Source organism: Sinohyriopsis cumingii, chromosome 5 (genome assembly GCF_028554795.1).
Source record: "Sinohyriopsis cumingii isolate HCF-2022 chromosome 5, ASM2855479v2, whole genome shotgun sequence".
Taxonomy (NCBI): Eukaryota; Metazoa; Mollusca; class Bivalvia; order Unionida; family Unionidae; genus Sinohyriopsis; species Sinohyriopsis cumingii.
This window is the reverse complement of record NC_142965.1, coordinates 26,504,335-26,526,412: the sequence shown is the minus strand read 5'-3', so window position 1 is coordinate 26,526,412 and position 22,078 is coordinate 26,504,335. Positions and strand designations below refer to the sequence as shown.

Genomic DNA, 22,078 nt, shown 5'->3' with positions numbered 1-22,078 from the left:
ATTACCTACATTGTGATATTATCTCCTATACATTGATACCAATCCACACGCCTCTAATTCAAAAACCTTTAATTCTTCAAACTTTCTGAACTAAACATTAACTGTTACCTTTAATTAACCTTGCACATTGTCTCCATCTTCTTCCTTTCTTTATTTAGGAGCCAAGAAACTTATATCTTCTTATATACATCTTGCTTAGTACATTTAGAAATTATATTTTATGTACCCGTCTATCATATTTGTGCCTAAGTATTTATATTTCTTCCTGTGTCCAAAATTAAGTTCCATCGACCTGTTATTCTATTCCTAAAACTTTAGGTTTCTAAACACTTCATCGGTTCGGAATAAGGAATTATCACTAGCAATATATAATAATTCTGCACACTCTCGAATGGTTGGTGTTTGATCAAAATTTTCAGACTGAAGATTTTACATGTTCATTTTGTAAATAAATAGAATTATATCCTTTTCTTCATCGCAGCAATAATGATTTAGAAAGGGATTACACTGAGGTTTCCTTTTACGTCCTGGGGATATGAATAGAATAAATAATTAAGACAATAATTACGAAAAGTAGTTTTTAATATTACCAAAAACTATAATGAAAACCCCATGTTATATCACACAAACACACTTGAAACAACATGCTAAGTCTGTCTGTATAAGCTGATTTCTGCTGCATTCTGCTTTGTCCGACGCTGACAGAAAATGTATGGCTTATGTTGTTCTAGGCTTAGTGACAATGGGTCATTCCATCACCTATTTTGTCCTACGTGATAATCGTACTCGCAACAGCTATGTAAAGTCTACATTTTGTTATGTGATTATTGATAGTACTGATGACCTATGAGCGTCGCTGTTGGTCTCAGTAACTTGGGTGCTCGTTTCATCATCTTCCGTGATTATGTTGTCTACGAATGTGACCATCACTCCGTAGTGGTCAGATATGTGGTACGTCTTCCTTAGTTTGGGGTCATCAAATATTCTCTGAAAGCATGATGGGAAAATGAAGTAATGAGCTACAATTCCTTTCATCATATTTTTACTTTAGACTTACATGAGAAAACTGCTACACAGAAATTCTGCCAGACAGTATGGTGAGTATTTGTCTATACATACCACAATACATACCACAATGAACAAATCCTTCCAGGTTAAGAAAACAGTAAGCCGTCTGTTTTAGATATAATTCCTCTCAAAAGTAATAAAATATACGGTCATTTACATCTGATGTGCAAACAATCTATGTAAAAAATGAAAAAATAAAAACTTAAACAGTTCAAATAATCAAAACAAACAAACGAACCCCTAGAAAATCTGCAAGAGGTTCTGCTCTTAGACTACAGACTGTATATAAACATATTGGTACAGAAAAGAGACTACATTCAATAAGCTGACTCGTTGAAATTTGTCCCCGCCATCCGTGGTGGAGTCATAGAAGTTCACAATAATAAATTCTGAAAATGTCCTTTGAAAGAAGACTGTAAAGTTACTCGGCAGGCAAGGAAAGTAACAATGTTTCATATATCTATCCTATGTTTCACTAACAATGTTTCATTGACCTATTCCATGTTTTATTTCCCTATCTCAAACTTTATTACGCTAAAAGTGCATAAAAGGGAAACAAAATTTTAAGTCGCCATGAAAAAAAACACCATTTCTTTGACAAGCATCGGCATACAAATTGAGAAGCATACATACCAAGTGGTTCATAGCTGTACTTTAAACAACTTGTATAATACAACTTATAGAGAAAAGAAACCACCCATCTTCAAATATGTTTTCTGTATTAATCTTCATTAAGTTCTAATATACTGTGCCAGTTTTCAAAGTTGTGGATAATCAGATAAAAATATATAGCCTAACATTTCTGTTGCATTGGCCTGGGTCATATGGTTTCCCTCTAGCTGCACCAATATCAACTACTTTCATTTCTAATGCCGTCACATGGATTTCTCTTCCTAGTGATGGTGAAGATGGCCGTTAGTTAAAACGAATATATCTCTGCATAAGAGTAAAAATTGTTTAAAGCATTAAGTAAAATCTACTCCAATTAAACGCTTTTAGGCCTGACCGTCTATTTCTCAACTTAAAATTAACCTAGGGGTTGAACATGGCCCACAGAGCCTGAATATCCACAAGTACAAATATTCAAATGAGTGAGAGAAGTCTTCCCGTATTTCGCTTCATGAAGACTGTCCACTTAAGCATTGGGTACCAAAATGTTTCTCAGATTTTATGATGGCTTTTGTCACATTGACTAATTACACATGAGTGGAACTCCTTGTAAACATGCTCAAGATAATGTAAACTATCTATGGTAACAGATTGTTTTAAAGATTCCTCTACCGGCAGTATGGACTACGATCAGGATGCCCAACGTATCGTTGAAAATATGGAGTCTGTTAATAATTAGGACACATAGACATCTGATCGAACGGAAAAGTTGGAATTCGTTTCTCAGGAAAGTTTGTGATTCTGATTCGGAGTCTGCTAGACATAGACATAGAAACACTAAATGATGTCATGGGAATCAGACCCGACATAAGTCATTCATTTCAAAGTGGAATTTACCAGACATGTTTACGATAAAGGCGGAAACAGGTAAAACGCAACGACTCGTTCTCTTCCAGTTAGTAGACCTTATTTTAGTAAGGTTAATATTAGTACAAAATGAGAACGCTAACAAAATAATCTATTCTCCAAATGAAACGTCACTCTAAAAATATATGTCGAAAATAATTAAACAGTGGACTGTAGCAGATGAATCATATGTACTAGGAGTAGAACGACAATGAGGGCATGGTTTAGATATATAATAAAATCAGCTGTTCACAAAATAGCTTCCATCGCTAAATTGATAGTGACTCGATGTTACTTTGGCACAAACAAAATAATTTCAATAAGCGTACTCGTCGACCAAAATGTCACACACAAGCTCTGACGAAAGTTGGACAAATTGTGATTATTCAAACTGTAAAAGACCTAGGACCCCAAATTAGATCCACGTTTCTTGTCAAGGCATTACTAACTCATTTCCACCACATGAAGGACAACGCGGTATTAGATGTTTAATACAATTCATACCTAAAACAACGAACAAGGAAAGGAAAAATATATATGTCAGAGAATGAACTGTTTCGAATGATAATTGAAAACAGCAAATGTTGTACCAAGCTTTGTGTGGATTTCCCAAGTCAGAATTCGGCATATTTTCTATGCCAGCGACGATAATGACGATGCTAGAATGTCAATTGGTATATTTGTATAATGTCGTTCTTGACTCATTCTGCACCTATCGAATTAAAAGCAATGGACAAACTAATGATTCAGTCGATCTGATTAGCAGTTACTTCTACATGAATCGGGAAAAGATGCCAGAGTGTCATCTGGAAAAATTGTATGTATCCGCAGTTCATTCAAGTGAATTTGTACTTGAATAAAGAAATAGTAACAGCATGGTCACTTGCCCTTAACGAACATGCCGAGAATGTCCCTTGGCGAACGAAATGAAGCCAAGAACACATATCTTCATGCTTATGTGCTATGGCAAATTAGAACATTGGATGCCATTAAAGACACAAAGCTGACAGAATTTGATGATTCCATGGTATGGCGAACTGGCACTTTGGATGCCATTAACGACACAGCTGGCACAATCTGAGGCCTCCATGTTATGGCAATCTAACATTTTGGATGCCATTAATGATACAGAGCTGACAGAATATGAGGCCTCCATGGTATTGTAATCTGACATTTTGGATGCCATTGATGACACACAGCTGACCAAATCTGACAATTCTATCCATGTTGGATTTAATAACTGGATAAAGGAAATCAAACAATGACGCAGCTTAGAATTAATGGACCGTGTGCAGTTGTACCTTCATTGCAAGACAAACATTTCTTAAAAAAATAAGATATAATTATAAAACTGAATTGAATTTTTACTGTTTTCTATCTGATGATTAATGCTAATGATTACACAACAATCAATAAAGAAGCAAGACTCCATGTGAAATGCGTGGAGGACTTAGCTATGGTAGGCTACGTGCGACGCATAGACGTCTTAGCTAAGCTAGACTCTACGTGCTACGAGTGGAGATTTTTGAAAAGTTAGAAACAACATCAGTCAATCTCTAAGCAGACCTACATTCAAGTATACAATACGACAAGTGGGAGTTTAAACCCTCACCATTGCCATTGGACTCCGATCTAAGATCGAATATCATGACTTCCGTGATCATCTGCCAAAATGTTACCTTATCAACAACGTTAGAAACTCATCCCTCGGTGAAGCTATGGTGCCCTTAAATGTCAATTCGTTGAGGATGAGAGCAAAAATGGCATAGAAGGATGAAAATATTGGATAAATCAGCTCCGCAGCATCACTGAAGCATTTCAAATATAAATCTTTATTCATATTAATACATCTTGTACAACTTGTTTTACTTTCAGTAGGAAAACCTCATAAAATGTATTTGTGTTTTACTTCGTATTGTCATTCGCCTTCACTTAATATTTATCTTCTTTATTTGAAAATATGTTTCAGCTGTTACATAAACGATGAACAAAGTGAGGGACCTTACTTTAGCCATATTTTCACACACATGTCCAGTAGATCCCTCCATCTGAGGCCCCGATGAGTCCCTCTGCATATGGTAGGTGGACTAATAGAGACAACATTTGCAGCCCTACGATGAGTCTCGTGTTGATGTACAAAAAGGAAAAGTCTTCGACGTTTAATAGGACTATGTACAATAGTTGCAACCTATACTTTAAGGATTTGGGTTGTTTTAAAGGATATGTGTTCTTTCTTTGCTAGTCTTTATTGCGATAAACACCCATTAATCGGCACTAAACGGCACTAAACTGCAAGCAGTGTGTTGATGTGCCGCTAAAACTGTGCAAACTTATCTACTGGTTGATCACCTCTCTCACCACACCACGCTGTATTATGCAATCCATCTTTTAGTGGTTATATGTAAATCTATCAAGTTTCGTCCAACACATTTTACGTGATAGAATAAGGGAAAATATATTATATTGGAGTAATAGAAAATGTTACTACCACTATGGTTAAGACTATTCTAGATAATGTATAAACGTAGTGATTCTCCGTTACCTTGATTTCCTTAAAGGTGTGACCTCGCAAAAAGATGTGGTCTATCGTCCAGTCGCACTCGTGTTCAGTCCATGAGTTGTTGGTACAAAATGTGCAATCATCAAGTATAGTGTGGGTTAGGTTGGCTTCACTGCTATCTAATATTCTATATGAATCTGAAATACACAAAATTTGTTATATCATTATAACATATTCGTTCCAACTTCATTTTGCAGTGTATACGGGTCCAATGCTGATTTGTGTAAGTAATGTCGTTCGCAACAGGGTTCTTGATTTTGGTAACTTTCAACAGGGTTTGTGCAAAACGTTATAGTTCTGAAGGGCATTATATTCATATTTGAACTCGTAACCAGCCCAAAAACGATGAAAAGCTGCAACGACATAATTTTGTTACATATGTCGCTATCTAAAAATTTTAGTGGTTTACCTGGATTTTGTTCACAAATACCAATGTCAGGCAGGCTAGGACCAGTATTGAAGTCTCCAGCTAAAACCAGTGGCGTTGTACCGTTGACAACTGTCAGGAGATTATTAACTTCCGCCAGGTTCTGTTCCACATAGCTACTGTACGGAAGCGCCGCTACATATATGAAAAGAACCTATATATTAGATTGCTCCTTATCCCACATCATCAAGTTAAACTTAGCTCCTCTAGTCACTAGACTCAGAATCTGGAAACATTGCATCAAATTGTCACTAACTATCACTATTACACAATTCCCGTGAAAAATATGTTTTCATTTGCTGACAATAACGAACTGTTTCAGTAATTAATCATACTGAACTGTCATGATGAAATAACGTTTTTAGGTGGTCTGATGAACTGACACATTCATCATTATTGTAATAACTGAAATTTTCAATTGTGCAATAAACTATGTTGATGTAGAATTATTAACATTTATTTCAATTTCTATCAGTCATAAGGAACCAATAAAACTACTGGTCAATATACCTATCTGAATGTGTTATGTCGCTACCTGCAGACCCACAATTAGACTTACACACACACAATTACATAATGGGCCGAAGTGCAACCATCCTTGTGTGTATCTGCAGAACAGTTCCGGTAATAGTCCATATCATATCCCAATGTCTTCAAGTTTGTGTTTTGAATGGTACACTGGTATTGCAGATAAGTCCCGATCATATCCCAATGTTTTTAAGTGTCTGTCTTGAATGTTACCTTGAAGTCCAGAAAATAGTCCCCATCATATCTAAATGTCTTGTTTCGTGAATGGTTCTCTGACAGTATAGATTATAGTCCATATCATATCCCAATATTTTCAAGTATTTTGAACGGTACCCTAATAGTCGTGCGATATTACAAAATCGTTCATGTAAAAACGCAAGCACTCATATCTGAACATGCAACATCCCTTCGTTTCTTTCAAAAAGCCTAGGATAATCAGATTTCATATGCTAGTATATTTTGTTGTATGATAAGATTTGTTAGTTTTCCCTCTAGCCAATAAAAATCAAAGTCTATAAATTAACAGTGCTAAAGCTCTGCCTTTCATCACCATTTCAGCAACCAAAGGTAACAGTTCAAACATATTGAGCAATGATTTACAATGTTTGTATAATTCCCATACATTTTTCGTTGGATTTTTTCTTCTTACAATTAGTGTTATTTACCTTCTGGATAGAGATCTCCCAAAAACGGTGTTGCTAGATGTGTGCATACAACTCTACCTATTGTATCGATCTGAAACAGTTAAAATGGTATGCATATTTTATGGCATACTCCTAATGCATTATACACAATGAAAAACATTTATAATATAAAATAGTGATTTACAGGAAAATGCAAACGTATGTCAACATTATTTCATGGCACGAAAACTAGATTTACACACGACACTTGAATCTCTTTGTAGTATAATTATTTGTATTCCACATATGCACAACTGCAGAAGACAAAAGCAAAAGTATTAAAAGTGCAATAAATGAATAAATAAATGGCATCATCAATGAGAAGAGCTCATTCCTATATCAGCTGCGCAAAATAAATTTTGATTGATTGGAGACAAAGATTAGGATTAACGCTTGACTATAATAAATATTTCGAAAGACGAGTAAGAAATATTCATGTATTGATATCTTTCTCTGCAAATCACGTACATCTGCTTGAAGGTAGCCTTGTTTTGCAATCTCCATTAATCCTGGATGATGCTCCACTGCGCTTGCGCTGATGATCTTATGTTTGCTGAATAACAAGAGACCAGGCACATTTATGCTCGTCTGCGGGTTTAAACACCTGAAGAAAGAAGGAAATAGTCTCATAAGTCACTAGCGCGAATGTAAATACTTACCTTATCATGTATATTATAATGTTTATTAATTTGGAATTCAAACTAGACTAGCTGAATTAAGATCCAATTCGTATGCCTTGTTTTATTTAGTATGAAACGTTTGAATGCTTCCAGGTAAAACGGATGATGGAGGTAATCGGATGTGCAATGAAACAAATTCAGTGTATGAAATGCAGCTTACTCGCATGATTAATGCCTATTGATTAGTCCATAATGCCTCGCCACTTTTTTCTCTCTTTGTTTTCATTTTACGCACCACCAGACAGTGGTGGGGCATAATTCGATACTATTCTACGTCCTTTATCACATATACTGCACTCCTTGATAACATTCTACCTTTATGTATTTGCTGCACTGCGACGGGTCATCCGTGCTATCTCATAACTTTCTCCCTCGGTCAATACACAGTTGTCTATAGTTAATAGTAACACAGTTCAAAGAGAAAGTATGTGCATTTGTTTGTGATATAAAAAATATGTATAATATCTACGCTGTATCAATTACATACCACTCGTCCTATACATTTTTCATTGAAAGGAAACTCTGCAAGCCTCGTTTTTTTTAATGAAAAATGTATACAGCTCGTGGTATACAATTGATACTGCGTACATACTTTACATCCTTAACAGAATGAAACCCTAACCGTATATATACATACATTCGGATAGGGTTCCTTTTTTGAATATTATGACTAGATTCAAGCTAATTATGAGTCCTCAAAAGCAATCAAATTTACAAATAAAACTAACAACTAACAATATTTTTAAGATGTTTTTATTATCACGATTCTTGCTTGTTTTTGTTTAACTCTGGCTGTATGATATGATCGGTTTTTATAGACGTTTCACTCGTGGCATAAATAATATTTACCAGTATGTGGGAAAATGATCGAATGACTTTATTATTAGCAAATAAAGACTAACAAAAGACAAAATGTATGTTTTTCCTCGCTTTTGATATTTTGACAAAATTTTTTACTGAATAAAATGAGACATTGACATATATTTATATAGAATATTTTAAATCACACACAAAGAAAACCCTGTACAATTCCGGAAAGTAATAGAAAATGTTCAGAGTGAAGCATCACTGAAAACCAATTTTTGAAAACACTTTTTTTAAAGAAAAAAAAAACATTTCCAGCCAAATCAAACTGCAAATTTGTGCATCATATTTCTTACAAAAGTTAACTATTTTTCATGACACGTAAATGGAAATAATGAATGATCACAAGAAATTGCCAAATCTGTTGGGCCATTTTTCGTGTTAAGTTGGCACACACCGTGCATACTGTACAAAACCGACAGAAATTCTAAGAAATGAATTTGACGGAAATTTAAATATTTGCAAACAAGGCAGCAAAATTGTGGATGGCTGTTATTATTTGCTAGAGAAAAGATTAGAAAAAAAGTCAATAAATCAATACATTGCCGTAAACTCATGACGTGGAGAATTGTACTTAGCTCTAATTATCTCGGTTTGATATAGCTAGTAGATAATGTGTCACATGTGACGTTAAACCAACCAAACCTGACCTACACGGTCTCGTTATGCAACCCGGCTCGCAACAGCGTGATTTCATGACGTCGTAATGGCGAATATATAATGACAATTTAATATTTAGATGTTGAACGTAGAATCCATTCGTCACATGGTTTAGTACATAAACACAAATTATCTTATACCCGAGCTTACTTACACATTAGCTGCCTCTGTCAGATCTGTTCGGAGAAAGAAACACGTCAAGCAATCTTGTGAGAGGCTAAACACCTGACTTGCACACTGCGCTTGTAAGCACAAAAGGAGGGAAATTCTATCCTCGTGAACACTCGTGTTGAATCCTGAGCAGTGGCTCGATACGCATGTAAGGAATTCGGTAATTTTCTGGCGATTGCACGGAGGTTCCTCGGTTACCTTCAGCGTTGTGACCGTTTCATGCGTGAAACTAAAGGAGTACGGATACGTTTTCCTAAGTCTCGGCAACAACCATTCCACATCAGAGCCATCGTAAACCTGAAATAAATTATACAGTCTCTTTATTTCACAAACAAATAAACAAACAAAATCAGAACGATAGTAATAACATGGGAAAGAGAGGAAACAAACACGTGTACCTTCATAGATACGTCTATAACGGCTCAAAAGTTGGAGTAGGTTAAGGAAAGAAAGAAAAAGCTTTACTTCATTTTGAATTAAATGAGATCTTTCTTTCGAAGACGATAAAGAATATACGCAAAGATACTCAAGAGTGGCACGCTTAAACAATATGTATTTACATTCCGGCATTGAGAAGCAAAACTGTTTAAAACAATGAAGACACAAAACACACACAAATATATATATATATATATATATATAGAGAGAGAGAGAGAGAGAGAGAGAGAGAGAGAGAGAGATACATCATTACCTCCTGCAAGCAGGCAACATCTGCACTTAAAGCCTTTAAACCTCTCAGCAGATTCCTCCTCCTCTGCTCTTTGAAGGGAATGCTAAATTGCAGAGCAGTGTTGTATGTAATGACTTTCCTTTCATCTTGAGCCATGGCACCTTGACAGAGGATCACAGAGCAAATGGTCAACAGTGACAGTGTCCAATGCATCTTCGACTTATTTAGTTTCTACAAATAAAGTGTGCAGTTTATTAGAACTGGTCAGAATTGGAACATAGGTGTGGAAGTTCACAGCTTTTGTGGGATTCTTCTGGGTATTCCTAGAGTCTTGCTTGTCAATCAATATTTCTTCAACCAACAGCTGAAGTAATGCAAGAAATCAGGGTGTGGAAAGTGAGCTATGTGAGAACGGACCATATGACAATGGTGACATGCTATCAAGAACAGGGAAGACCCTACTGTCCCAAATGGAATTTTTCGCCTTCTTTTCACCGGTTACACATCATCTATCTAACACATGAGTAGTACTTGCAGATGAGGTATTGAGCATATTATATGTGTTTAAATATATTACATTCACACAGTCTCGTGAACTTTGTTCAATGTAATAGTGTAATGTCCTATGCACATTTAATGTTTGTTAAGGTTCCTGCATTAACATCTGACTCTGCTATTTTATCGCAGCCATGTTCTAAGTTACTTACTTTTATATATAAAATTTAAAGGGCAAAGTTCTTTTGGGTTTTTTCACGTGAAGGTCCTTATAACAGACAGAGAAAAATACTAGCTCATCATTTTGATCACTAGAATGATGGCATTATATTTTATGACAGTCAAACGGAAAGAGACCCGGATGATGTTCGACAAAGGAATTAACATCATATGGACAACCCCATCCTTTCTTCATGCATCAATATTTAATGAATTTATATATACTGTTGTTTAGTTATGAGGCTGTATTAAACCATGCGCTCGCCTTTACCGATCCTTGCCATCTCACCTCTATCCGCGTGGGCTCGAGCCTCAGGCTCGACCAATGTGGGTATGTGAGAAAGATTACCAGCAGCTCTCTTTGGGTCGGGATCTTTTACCCTGCTTTGCCCGGGTTGTTCCTCCATCAGTTATACCATCCGCCATGTATAACCTATCCTTTATTTAAAAATAGCGCTAAACCCACAACAATTCCTGAGTATTACCTATTTAACGTTTACAATTGAAAAAAAAAACAGTGATAATTGCCTCTCCACTGACCATTATAAATATAATGTGTATATTGCTCCCTCTCTCTCTGTCTGTCTCTCTCTCTCTCTCTCTCTCTCTCTCTCTCTCTCTGTCTCTCTGTCTCTGTCTCTCTCTCTCTCTCTCTCTTGCATTCAATTTTAAACTGCTGAGTCACAATGTTCATTTCGTGTGATAGAAAGTATTTTGAAATACCATCGATGACCTTAATGATACAGTTCGTTCTTTTAAACGAATTGTATTCAAACGTGCATAATCCTTTGGTTTGACAGAATTTTTATATGTAGCTATCAATCTGCATTTCTTACAGGCCATGAAGCAACTTATCTTCAATTGAATATTATCGCAAAATATCTCCCTTGATTACAATCAAATATATGTATTTAACGCCCCTCGATATCAATACATTTTTGGATAGTGTATGGGTTGGGGGGGGGGTAGTTTAAGAGCTTTACAAATACAGAATTACCGCTAAACTCACATCAGTGCTCTAATTATATCTACCAAACTGCTGCGAGAGAGTTTTATATCAAAATTCAGTATCAAGAAAGCGTCCGCCAATGTTGTGTGCTAGGCTCTTTACTATTTCGCATTTATGTCAACGATATATCAAGTTTTATTTCACTTGCTAGACTATTTGTTGATCATATTTCTTCTGCAACTTCTTCTCCGGGCCTTCCAAAAGTACAAATGAATCTAAGCAAAGATCTTGAAACACGTAATGCACGATCAAGAGACTGACGTGCTACTTCTAATTTAATGAAAGAGGGATGCCATTAATTACAAGGATGAGAGAGAGAGAGAGAGAGAGAGAGAGAGAGAGAGAGAGAGAAAGAGAGAGAGATGCTGACAACGAATAGTTTTATAAGCTTATCAGATGACGAAAATATACTAAATTTAATTGTGTAACTCAAATCGCTTTTCTCTACTTTGAAATTGAAACATAAACACGAGCCCCTAAACAAAGTGGATATGACAGGAAATTGAAACTTGGAATAAGTAAAGGTAATAAAACCAATATGTGCTAATAATGGCCAATAACTGATCACAATTTGAGAATAACATGAAAATATGTAGCAGTCCTAACAACTCCAATCTCATTTGAATGATTTGATTTTAAAGACTTTGGAAATTGAAATAAAACGAATGAAATAATAAAATGTCATTAGTGAAATAAAATGTGAAAAGAACAAGTTAAAAAAGAAAAGGAAATTACATTTTACGAGTGATGTTAAGGTTTTCTCACTTACCTAAATATGAATAGAAGCTGTCCTTTGGGCGACGATTGGTTCTGACCTTCTCACTTCTGTATTCAGGTAAGCATTGACTTTCTTGGCCGAAGCGTGACGGTTAAGAAGGACACAAGGCAGAGAATGAACCAATCAGATTCCTCCAGCATTTTATATAATTTACCAATCAACATTCTTGTTTAAAATCCCTGCCCTTGTTTTTTTTAATTTGTTTTTTTTTAAAACAGGTATGCAAATTGTACCCTATTTTACGGATAAGTTCAAAAATGCAACAAACAAAAATCACAACAGTACTACAATCTTTAAATAATACCCCTCCTTTTAATGTTTCCAGTTGAAAAAGTCTTAAGGCCTGAAACTAATTAATTTAAGCAACGTTTCCTACCTAACATTGTATGTAGCCCTCCTTTGAGAATAATATATTTGTGTGTGTGTGCTTGTATTTTTAAGACTTTTTGTCATATCTCTAGGATGTCTGCCGTGTGGCAGGTTATACTGATGTCTAGTCCTGGGGCATGATCATTAAAGAAAACATATTCAATTCACCGTTTCGATAGAGTCTGATATATTAAAGTACTTTTAATTATAAAATTATTTATGGTGTTAGTCATTTATACATTAGAGGTAGCCAACATTGTTTTGATAAACAGAGATAGCCAACAAAGAAAACTTTATAAACAATTTGTATCATTATTTTAAATAAACAACCCACACACATACAGTAAGTGTGTATTTTAGCCAGGCATTATTTAATATATTATAATTTATTCATCCATTCATTCAGTATCAAACGTATGCATGTATGTCTGATCTTTTACATGAGGGCAATTCAAAATCACATCTACCAAACCTTTCTGCCAGTGAAGGGAAATTACATTCTTACCTTAACTAACCCTACCTGACAGAATTGTTTCTTTTAGCAACTTTAAAATTTAAATATCCTTATTGCAAATTGAATATATTTTTATTAAATGACAATTATATATTTTATTTACTGGATGCTTAAAGAGATTTATTGTTCGAAATAAAAGAAAATTCTTTTCCACCATGTTAAATATCTTTCACATTATTTCAAATGTATTTTCTCTGTGATGTCATTAGAGACAGGGAGAAAATAACTGAAATTTAATGAATTTAAACACAAGAAATGAAACTTTATTGCACACACCACCACCACCACCCCCTGCGAAACTCCTTAAACCCTGATAAGTCTCAAACTGTGAGATCTATTTTGGAACATATTTTTCGTTTAAATTTAAATTAATATATTTCTAATTGCGTTGGAATGCAAACTGTGAATCGATAAAGGCCTGTAAATCGGATCTGATTTTGGTGAAAATCGAACTCGGACTATATTTTCTCGATAACAACTTTTGTACCAAATATTGTTTGAACTCAATGAATCTTTCTAATGACTGAGCGGAAACAAGGCAGAAGCATACGCATGAAAACACCTATGAACAGCAATACTTATTACATGAATTAATTAACTACCCATGTAAACAGTATTAAGCAAACTGCACAACTCCGGGAAAAGTATGTAGTATTAATACGTATTTCTATACGTAAGCGAATGCTTAATTTGTAAATATATGACCTAATTAGTTTAAAGATATAAAGTTTTGCTCCGTTCATAATTTTCAGAACACGAATAAGAACGTGTTTGTGTTTCTGTGATAATAAACAATGTTAACAATTTATCAAAACCATTCATCTAACACCCGTACGCTCTTTGATGTAACTCCGAACTTTCCGTTGACATTAACACACTTCGGGTCAGTGTGATCTGTTCAATTGGTCTGAGTTGACTTTTGTGATGTCTTGGAGGACGATGACACCATATTACTCTAACACACGTGACAAAGCATTGTCTTGTTAGTTCAGTGTGGAAGGTACCACTACCGGGTATTATGTTTGTCATCTGATACACGCTCCCGCTGACTACGCTAAGAAATACATTGGCATTTAGAGTGCTTTAGTCCAACCCGCGTTTACAAATTTAAATAACAAATCCAATTGTCCCTATAGGACTGGATTTTCACACTACCGTACTCTACCCAGTACGTATCCACCTAAATTGACGCCAGCAAAGGAAAAAGGAAAAATAGCTTTCACAGTTAAACGTAATTGACTTGGTGCAAAGGAATGACTGGATAGCGTTCCGAACCTGCCTGGTAGATCGGCATCAAGCGTTTTGTCGGAAATAAAAACTCTACAATTACACTTTAATGGTTGCCAAAAGGAGAAGAGAATAGAAGCATAAGTGGAGAATAATGTAACAAAAAGTTATGTACAATGTAACAAACGAAAGACAAAGTTGCATAGAAGAAAGTCTGAAACAAGAAGAGGATCAGCGTAAAAATGAGGAAAGGGGAATACAAAATCTTGAGAGATTAAATCTAAAAAAGCTACGAAAATTGCTGTACTTCAGGAACAGAAGTAGAAGTAGATCTTGACAACTATAGTTTTAACAGACACGAACAAGTCTAAAAACAACATAAAAGTGATAGCTGAAAAACAAAAGGTGGAAGACCTCCGTCAGTTCTAGTTCTGTACAAATCAACAAGTAAGAGACATATCCCTTACCCTTAATGATAATAGTCATACATAGAAAAATCGAAAACCTTTAAACGCCTAAGTCCATCTTTGTTAAACTCTGCATTATGGAAACAAAAAGAAAGATCATGAAAGTGGAGAATGACATCATGGAAGACACCGGCACGAAAATTCGTGATGACGTGACTGGTATCTATATCAGGTTGGTGAACAGACTGCATCTTTACCAATCAGACTGGTACTAAACCAGTTGGGTTTACGGAAACCTAACTAAATAATGAATTCTATGCATATATCAGAATCGAATTTTTGATTCAATTAGGGGCAAGTTAAATAATTTGGAACAGAAGGCCGTAGAAGTGAAAAGATGTGTATATAGACATTTATTATTTCTAGGTTTTATTTCATTTGATTATTTAAACATTTGAGACTTTTTCTATTTATTTTTGATATTTACATTTGAATCCATGTAACATATCTAAATATTCCAAAGCATATAAAATATAAACCTTAATGCATATAATCAATTCTACATTAACCTATATAACTAAAACATTCAAGCACACAAAGCCGACGAAGCCGCTTTCAAACAACAAATGAACAAGAATCATCGACGGCAGTGAAGCGTGACGGCTAAGTCATTATTAGTAGGTATTTTTACCCTGTACTCTTGGCAGGAAAATCGGCGTGTATTTTAGAAGGGCATTATTTAGTATGTTATAATTTTTCCATCCATTGACTCAGTAACACACTTGTAAGGTTATGTCTCATGCTTTATATCAGTAGCAATCAAAATCATATCTGGATAGTCATTCCTTCCACAAAAGAAAATGTTATGAAAGGCAAGTACCATCCAACATTAAATGATCATGTTGGACAGTTGTTTTTAAAAATGTTTTTTTTAAATATACATGTTGCAAGTTGAAAATATTTCTTAAAATTGACAAATATATCTACTAACCACTGATTGCTAAGACAGATTAGTTGCTCGAACTAAAATGTATCAAAACAATTAATGTAAGCACTGTTAAATGTTTTATTTGTTTTAATAAGTATCCCATCCACTCATTCAGTAACACACGAATGCATGTATGTCTCATCCTTTACATAAGGGCCAATCAGAATTGTATCTATGCTAATGAAGGGAAACCACATTTTAATATTAAATGACCCTGCTGGAAAGAAATAGTGTTTTATTATTATTTTTCTGAAACGTAATTCTGCTTATTGCAAAATTACTCATATTTATTTTTAAACTGAACGCTATATCTTCTACTTAAAGGACTGTAAATCGGATCCTAAATGTTTGTGAAAATCGAAATCGGACTATATTTTCTTGATGACAACGTTTGTACAAAATATTGTTTGAACACAATGAAGCTGCTTTCTAATGACATTGAGCGGAAACAAATAAGAGAAATGTGCGTGAAAAACGAATGAACAACTGTAATTATTGCATCAATTAATTAATTACCTATGTGTACAGCATTAAGCAAACTGCACAACTGCAGTAATTTGTGTTGTATTAATACGCATTTTGGTAAGTAAGTGAAGGCTAAAATTGTACAAATGTGACTAATTAGTTTAAAGATATGAACTTTTGCTCCGTTCATAACTTTCAGAACACGAATAGGAACTTGTTTGTGTTTCCATTATTATCAACGGTGCAAATAATGTATCAAAACCATTTATCTAACACATATACGCTCTTTAATGTCACTGCAAACTTTCCCTTGACATCAACACCTTCGGGTCAGTGTGATCTGTTTTCACTAATTCTATATTAGAATTTAAAGTTGAATACCCTGAACGGTTAATAGGTCTGGGTTGACTCGAGTAAGACATACAATAGCCTTTTGAGTGCTTTAGTCAAAGCTGTGTTTACAAAATTTCAATAACATTTACACTTAATTATCATTCACTTCGTGCAAAGGAGGGACTGGATAGCTTTTTGAACCAGCCTGTTAGATCAAAGGCAGCGTAGAGGAAAAGCACTGACGTTTAGTAGGAAATAAAAGCTCTAAAACTTGAAGGACTGTTGAAAGTTCAAGAGAATAACAGCATAGTGTACAGTGATGTAACAAAAAGTTATTTACGATGTAACTAACGAAATAAAATGCCGCACAGAAGAAAGGCTGAAACAAGCTGAGAAATACACTGAAGCCGACGAATTGGGAATAAAAATCTTGAGGGAATAAATCTGAAAAACAAAGAGAAATGATACCTTCAGAAACAGAAGTGGACCTTGACAAATGCAATTAACAGCCTCGATCAATTCTAATTAAAAAAAACATTAAAGTAAACGCCGATGAATTAACAGTGGAATACCTTGGTCAGTTCTTACTCGATACAAATCACGACAAAAGCGATATGTACTTTAATGATATAATAGTGGTACATACAAAACTCGAAAACCTCAAACTTCCAAGCTCTTCATTGTTAAATTCTGCAATATTGGGAATAAAACGTAAGATCGTGAAAGTGGAAGATGACATCATGGAAGAAACGGATGAAAATTCGAGATGACGTGACTGGCATCCCACATCAGGTTGATGGTCAGGCTGTATCTTTACCAGTCAGACTCGTTTTGCAACTAAGCAAAGAATCTAATGCATGCATCAGATTCGAACTTTGTGATTCAATTAAGAAGAAGTGGTATAATTTGAAACAAAAGACTATAGAAGTGAAACGATAGGCAAATAGGCATGTATTATTTCTAGGTTTTATTTAATTTACGTATTTAAACATATGAGCCTGTCTCCTTATTTTGTTATTTACGTTTGAATAACTAACTATTCCAAAACTTTTAAAATAGCAACCCTAATGCACATAATCAATCCTACATTAACATATAAATTCAAAGGCATATAATTAGTCATGCATAAACATATGTTTTTAGATCTAAGCACACAAACACGACAAAGCCGCTTTCATACAGCATATTAACCAGAATCATCGCCAAATCCAACGCTATGAAAGGCAAGAACCATCCAACCTTAGATGACCCTGTTGGACATTTTTTCTTTTTTTTTATTCTTTCAATATACTTGTTGCAAAAATTGAATATATTTCTTTCAATTGACAAATATATCTACTAACTACCAGCTGCTGACAGAGTAGTTGTTCGAAATAAAATGTTACAGAAAGTTCATGTAAATCATGTTAAAAGATTTTCTTATTTTGTCACATGTATATTTACTCTGATGACTTTAAACACAGGAAAGAGTAGTTACCTTTTAATGACCCCCCACCCTCCAGTCGGAAGTTTTAAAATTTTAATAAGTCCGTCAGTGGAAGATCTACAGAGTCCATTCGTTTCGTTAAAATTAAATTTGATCAACATAATCCTGCGACTGTTTTGCGGTAACCGTTGTATATAATGAGTCATTTAGAACAATCTAATTCGTATACAGAAATGTAAACTTTGAGTCCATACATGGATATATATCTAATATAATTGTAGTAAAAATCGAACTTGGAATAGTCTTTCATGATAAAAACGTATATGCCAAATATGGTTTGAATACACTCAACCATTATACTATTATTTCTAGAAAACAAATTTCAGACATACCCACGAATGTACGGACGGGCAGATGTCTTTACGTATGTATCACTATGTTCCGCTCCATAGAATATGACACGCGCACAAAAATATTTTGATTCTTCTTACAAGCGTTTATCAGTTTAAGAAGAAGACAAATGTTATCCTCGTGCCGCAAGACAAAATAACCTGTAAGAACTCAAAACGATCAATCTATTTAGTATCCATGCTGACTGGACTCAAAGGTTGTTTTGCAGAGTTTTGGATTGTTTTTATATACTGTTATGAATGAATGAATTAGCGTTCTGATCAAACATCTGACGGTATAAAAAAAAATAATTACTGTAATCATTGTATTAATGGATTCATCACTTATGTTAACAGCATTAAAATCTGAATATATTAATGTTGTAACCAAGGTGTCATTAATGGCTATCTTTCTATGTAAGTATATATTTAGTTGGTTAATATTGTATCCGTGTTTATTTTTATAAGTAACTGTTTAGTTGGGAAATATTGTATATATATTTCTCTATGTAAGTAAATGTTTAGTTTGTTAATACTATATACGTCCTCTCTCGTTTAATGATATAAATTTTATGCTCAGTGAATACTTTTTAGAACATAGATATTAGCCTATTTTTCTGTTATGATAGAGGGTGCGATAAGCTTATCAAAACCAATCATCTAATGACATGTAAGCCAAATAAAGTCACTGATAACATCCTATTGAAATAAACGCTGTTCATATCAGAGTGACATGTTAGTTGTTCGATATTCGGCAGCCTATTCAAGTTAAAACTCAGAACGGTCAACTGATCTATACTGTTGTCTTGGAGGAAGATCACATCGTATTTACTCTTCATTCATCTAGCACACACGATAAAGCATTTGTAGACATCACGTCTAAGCATCATTTTTAGCATGTGATAACTACGTGTTTTGAGGCATTACAATTTATCTTTCTATCTACTCCACTCTTTTCTAGGGTTATGTTTTGGGGCGATAGATTAACAAAGTAGGACATTATAGATTTTGGATAATTTTTAATTATTGCAGTAAACTCTAACTTGAAACAACAATGTAATAGAAGACAACCTGCCATCAAAGACCACTTTTTCATGATTGTTTCATCTTGCATAATGTGATATTCCCGAAAAACGTACCACCTTTCTTGAAAGATCATTATTTGTTGGTATAAAGGGATGTCTTTAAAGACAGGTTTCACTATAGAAGTAAAAGTATATCAGTAGTAGCAGTAGTGTTTTTGTTGTCGTTGTTATTATTATTATTGTTATTATTAGTTGAAAAAGCGTCAATGCTTATTTTAAACATGTAATCACATTCTTCCCCATCCAAGGAACATGTAAGTGTGATGAAATCAAGATGTTATTTTAGAGATGGAAATATTAAATGAAAATTATTTGCAAATATAGATATACTGTCACTAAAGGTACATTGCATACGTTCAAAAACAAGTTTTGTGAACTTTTATAATCGTGTAAACGATTACAATCTCACGAGATATCGCAGTATTAAAAATCGTCCTGTGGAAGCCATGCAAAGCGGTAGAAGACGGGAGGTGACACACGCGTTATTTTTAACGTCTCCAAAATTAAAGGAAGGGAATGAGGGGAGAATGAAATTAGATGCTGTCAATAAGAAATGTATTACATGGCACTGAAATTAACAAACAATTGTGCATTTTGCACGTCTAGACCAACATTAACTTTGGAGGAAATGTACCTTTAGTAAAAGGTTCAAACATCTGTCTAAGGAAAAACGTTTAACACTTGCTGCTGTTTAACAGGACGAGATAAACAGCCTGGTGGAGAAGTAGATGAAACATGACTAGGTGACGAAAGCAGCCTCGATAAATTGCTCTGGACAATACAGGTCGGACTGAAACATATTACAAACTATTTGTTTGGATATGCTACACACGGCATCAGCTTTACTACCTGGTGGTACTGGTGGTATAGTAATATTAGGACAGAATATTTTAGTAAAAGTAACAAGATTGAAATTTTCTCTAAATTGTATTAAAGTGATCTTCGAGCAAGTGCATAACTCCCAAGTTGCTGAACTAGCGGGTTCCATATATTCTCTTTGATTGAGTAAGCAACGAGATTCACGCGTTTTTTTAAACGAGCAGGCTGATGCGACAGAATTGTTTCTCTGATGACATACTCAGACACGGACGGTTCAGTAGAAAAGAGACAGGAGCCTCGTTCTGATTCGAAACGAACGAACGTAAGAAAACTAGACGAGGGTCCATAATTGGCCATGAGCATACGTTCATAATTGCGTATAAATTGAGAGCAGGTTTGCGCAAAATTAGTTCTTTCCAAGGAGAATCAGGAAACTCTGTACGTCTTTTCTTAAAGGTTAGAATAGTCTGTGTTCGTAAACTTCTTTAAAGAATAGAGACTTTTTTATATTTGAGATTTTAACGGTAAAGTTCATATTTTGCAACATTTTTCTGAGTTCCTTTTATTTTATATTATACTCTAATGAAATGTTTAATTGTTTCAAAGAACGTATATTCATTCATATTTATGGTAATTATTATTCGAAAGGACTAATTAGCTACCAATTTCATGTTTAGATTTAATGTGGAAATAAAATATTCTTTAAGTAATAAAACAATTATTGTATTAATCACAACTATTGGATTTTATATTCTTTGGCTACTATGAAGTTAATCGAGATTTAACTATCTGTATTATATTCTAAAGTGGAGAAATTATACAAATGTATGAAGTAGGTAAGCTCAAAGGAAAAGTGTAATCTTATTTCGGGTATTTTAAATAGAAAGGTTTTATAAGATGTGTCTCTAGAATGTATATATAAATATATATATATATATATATATATATATATATATATATATATATATATATATATATATATATATATATATATATATATATATATATATATATATATAAAGTTAGTTCGTCTAAAAATCAGGAGACTCTGTCTGTCCTTTGTTACATCGATTCCCGCACCTCATTTCAAAAGATGTAGCCGTATCTACACCGTTGTGATGACACCCCTTTTGTTAAGAGAGCCAGAACTCTTTTCTTCTCTCTCTCTCTCTCTCTCTCTCTCTCTCTCTCTCTCTCTCTCTCTCTCTCTCTCTCTCTCCCTCTCTCTCTCTCTTTCTCTCTCTCTCCTTCTGGTCATAGAAAAGAGCATTGATAAGAGTTTATGAGAGAAACATTCTCATAAAATGTAAAATGACTTTTAAAATAATCATGTTCTCTATTTGTAAGTGTCTAACATATCTAATGGCTTGTATGAGTTGTTTTCTGTGTAGTATATCTTTATATTTATAAATTTATTTGACTTATATTTAACACATTGTGCAATAAACTGAGGAGTAGACGAAGATTAGAGTGAATTGCCTGTTTGTTTCGTTGTTTCTATTCAAATATGAAGTTCATTTGTTTGATAATGTTATGTACATAAATTGTGCTTTCAAATATTTTGAATTAGTAAATTCTTGGGTGGTTTATGTTTTGTCTTTGCGCCTATAACTGAGAAAACCTTAGTATATTTCAGTTTACAACTCTGTAAATCTATAATCTTTAAAACTGTCGATTAGGTTATCACTTATTTTCTTATCTAGTGTTTACCAAGTGCTTTTACAAACAG

At 34.3% G+C, this 22,078-nt stretch overlaps 1 protein-coding gene across 1 annotated transcript; it reads right to left on the bottom strand.

Annotated features, from left to right (window-relative positions):
• Window positions 1-643: 643 nt before the first annotated feature.
• LOC149798829 (uncharacterized) lies at window positions 644-10,039 on the bottom strand. The gene is made up of 6 exons (XM_089958090.1): window positions 9,848-10,039; window positions 9,355-9,453; window positions 6,764-6,833; window positions 5,553-5,705; window positions 5,126-5,280; window positions 644-987 (listed from the first exon to the last, which is right to left on the bottom strand). The coding sequence occupies exons 1-6, from the start codon at window positions 10,037-10,039 to the stop codon at window positions 817-819; spliced, it is 840 nt and encodes a 279-aa protein (XP_089814216.1). The 3' UTR covers window positions 644-816.
• Window positions 10,040-22,078: the final 12,039 nt, after the last annotated feature.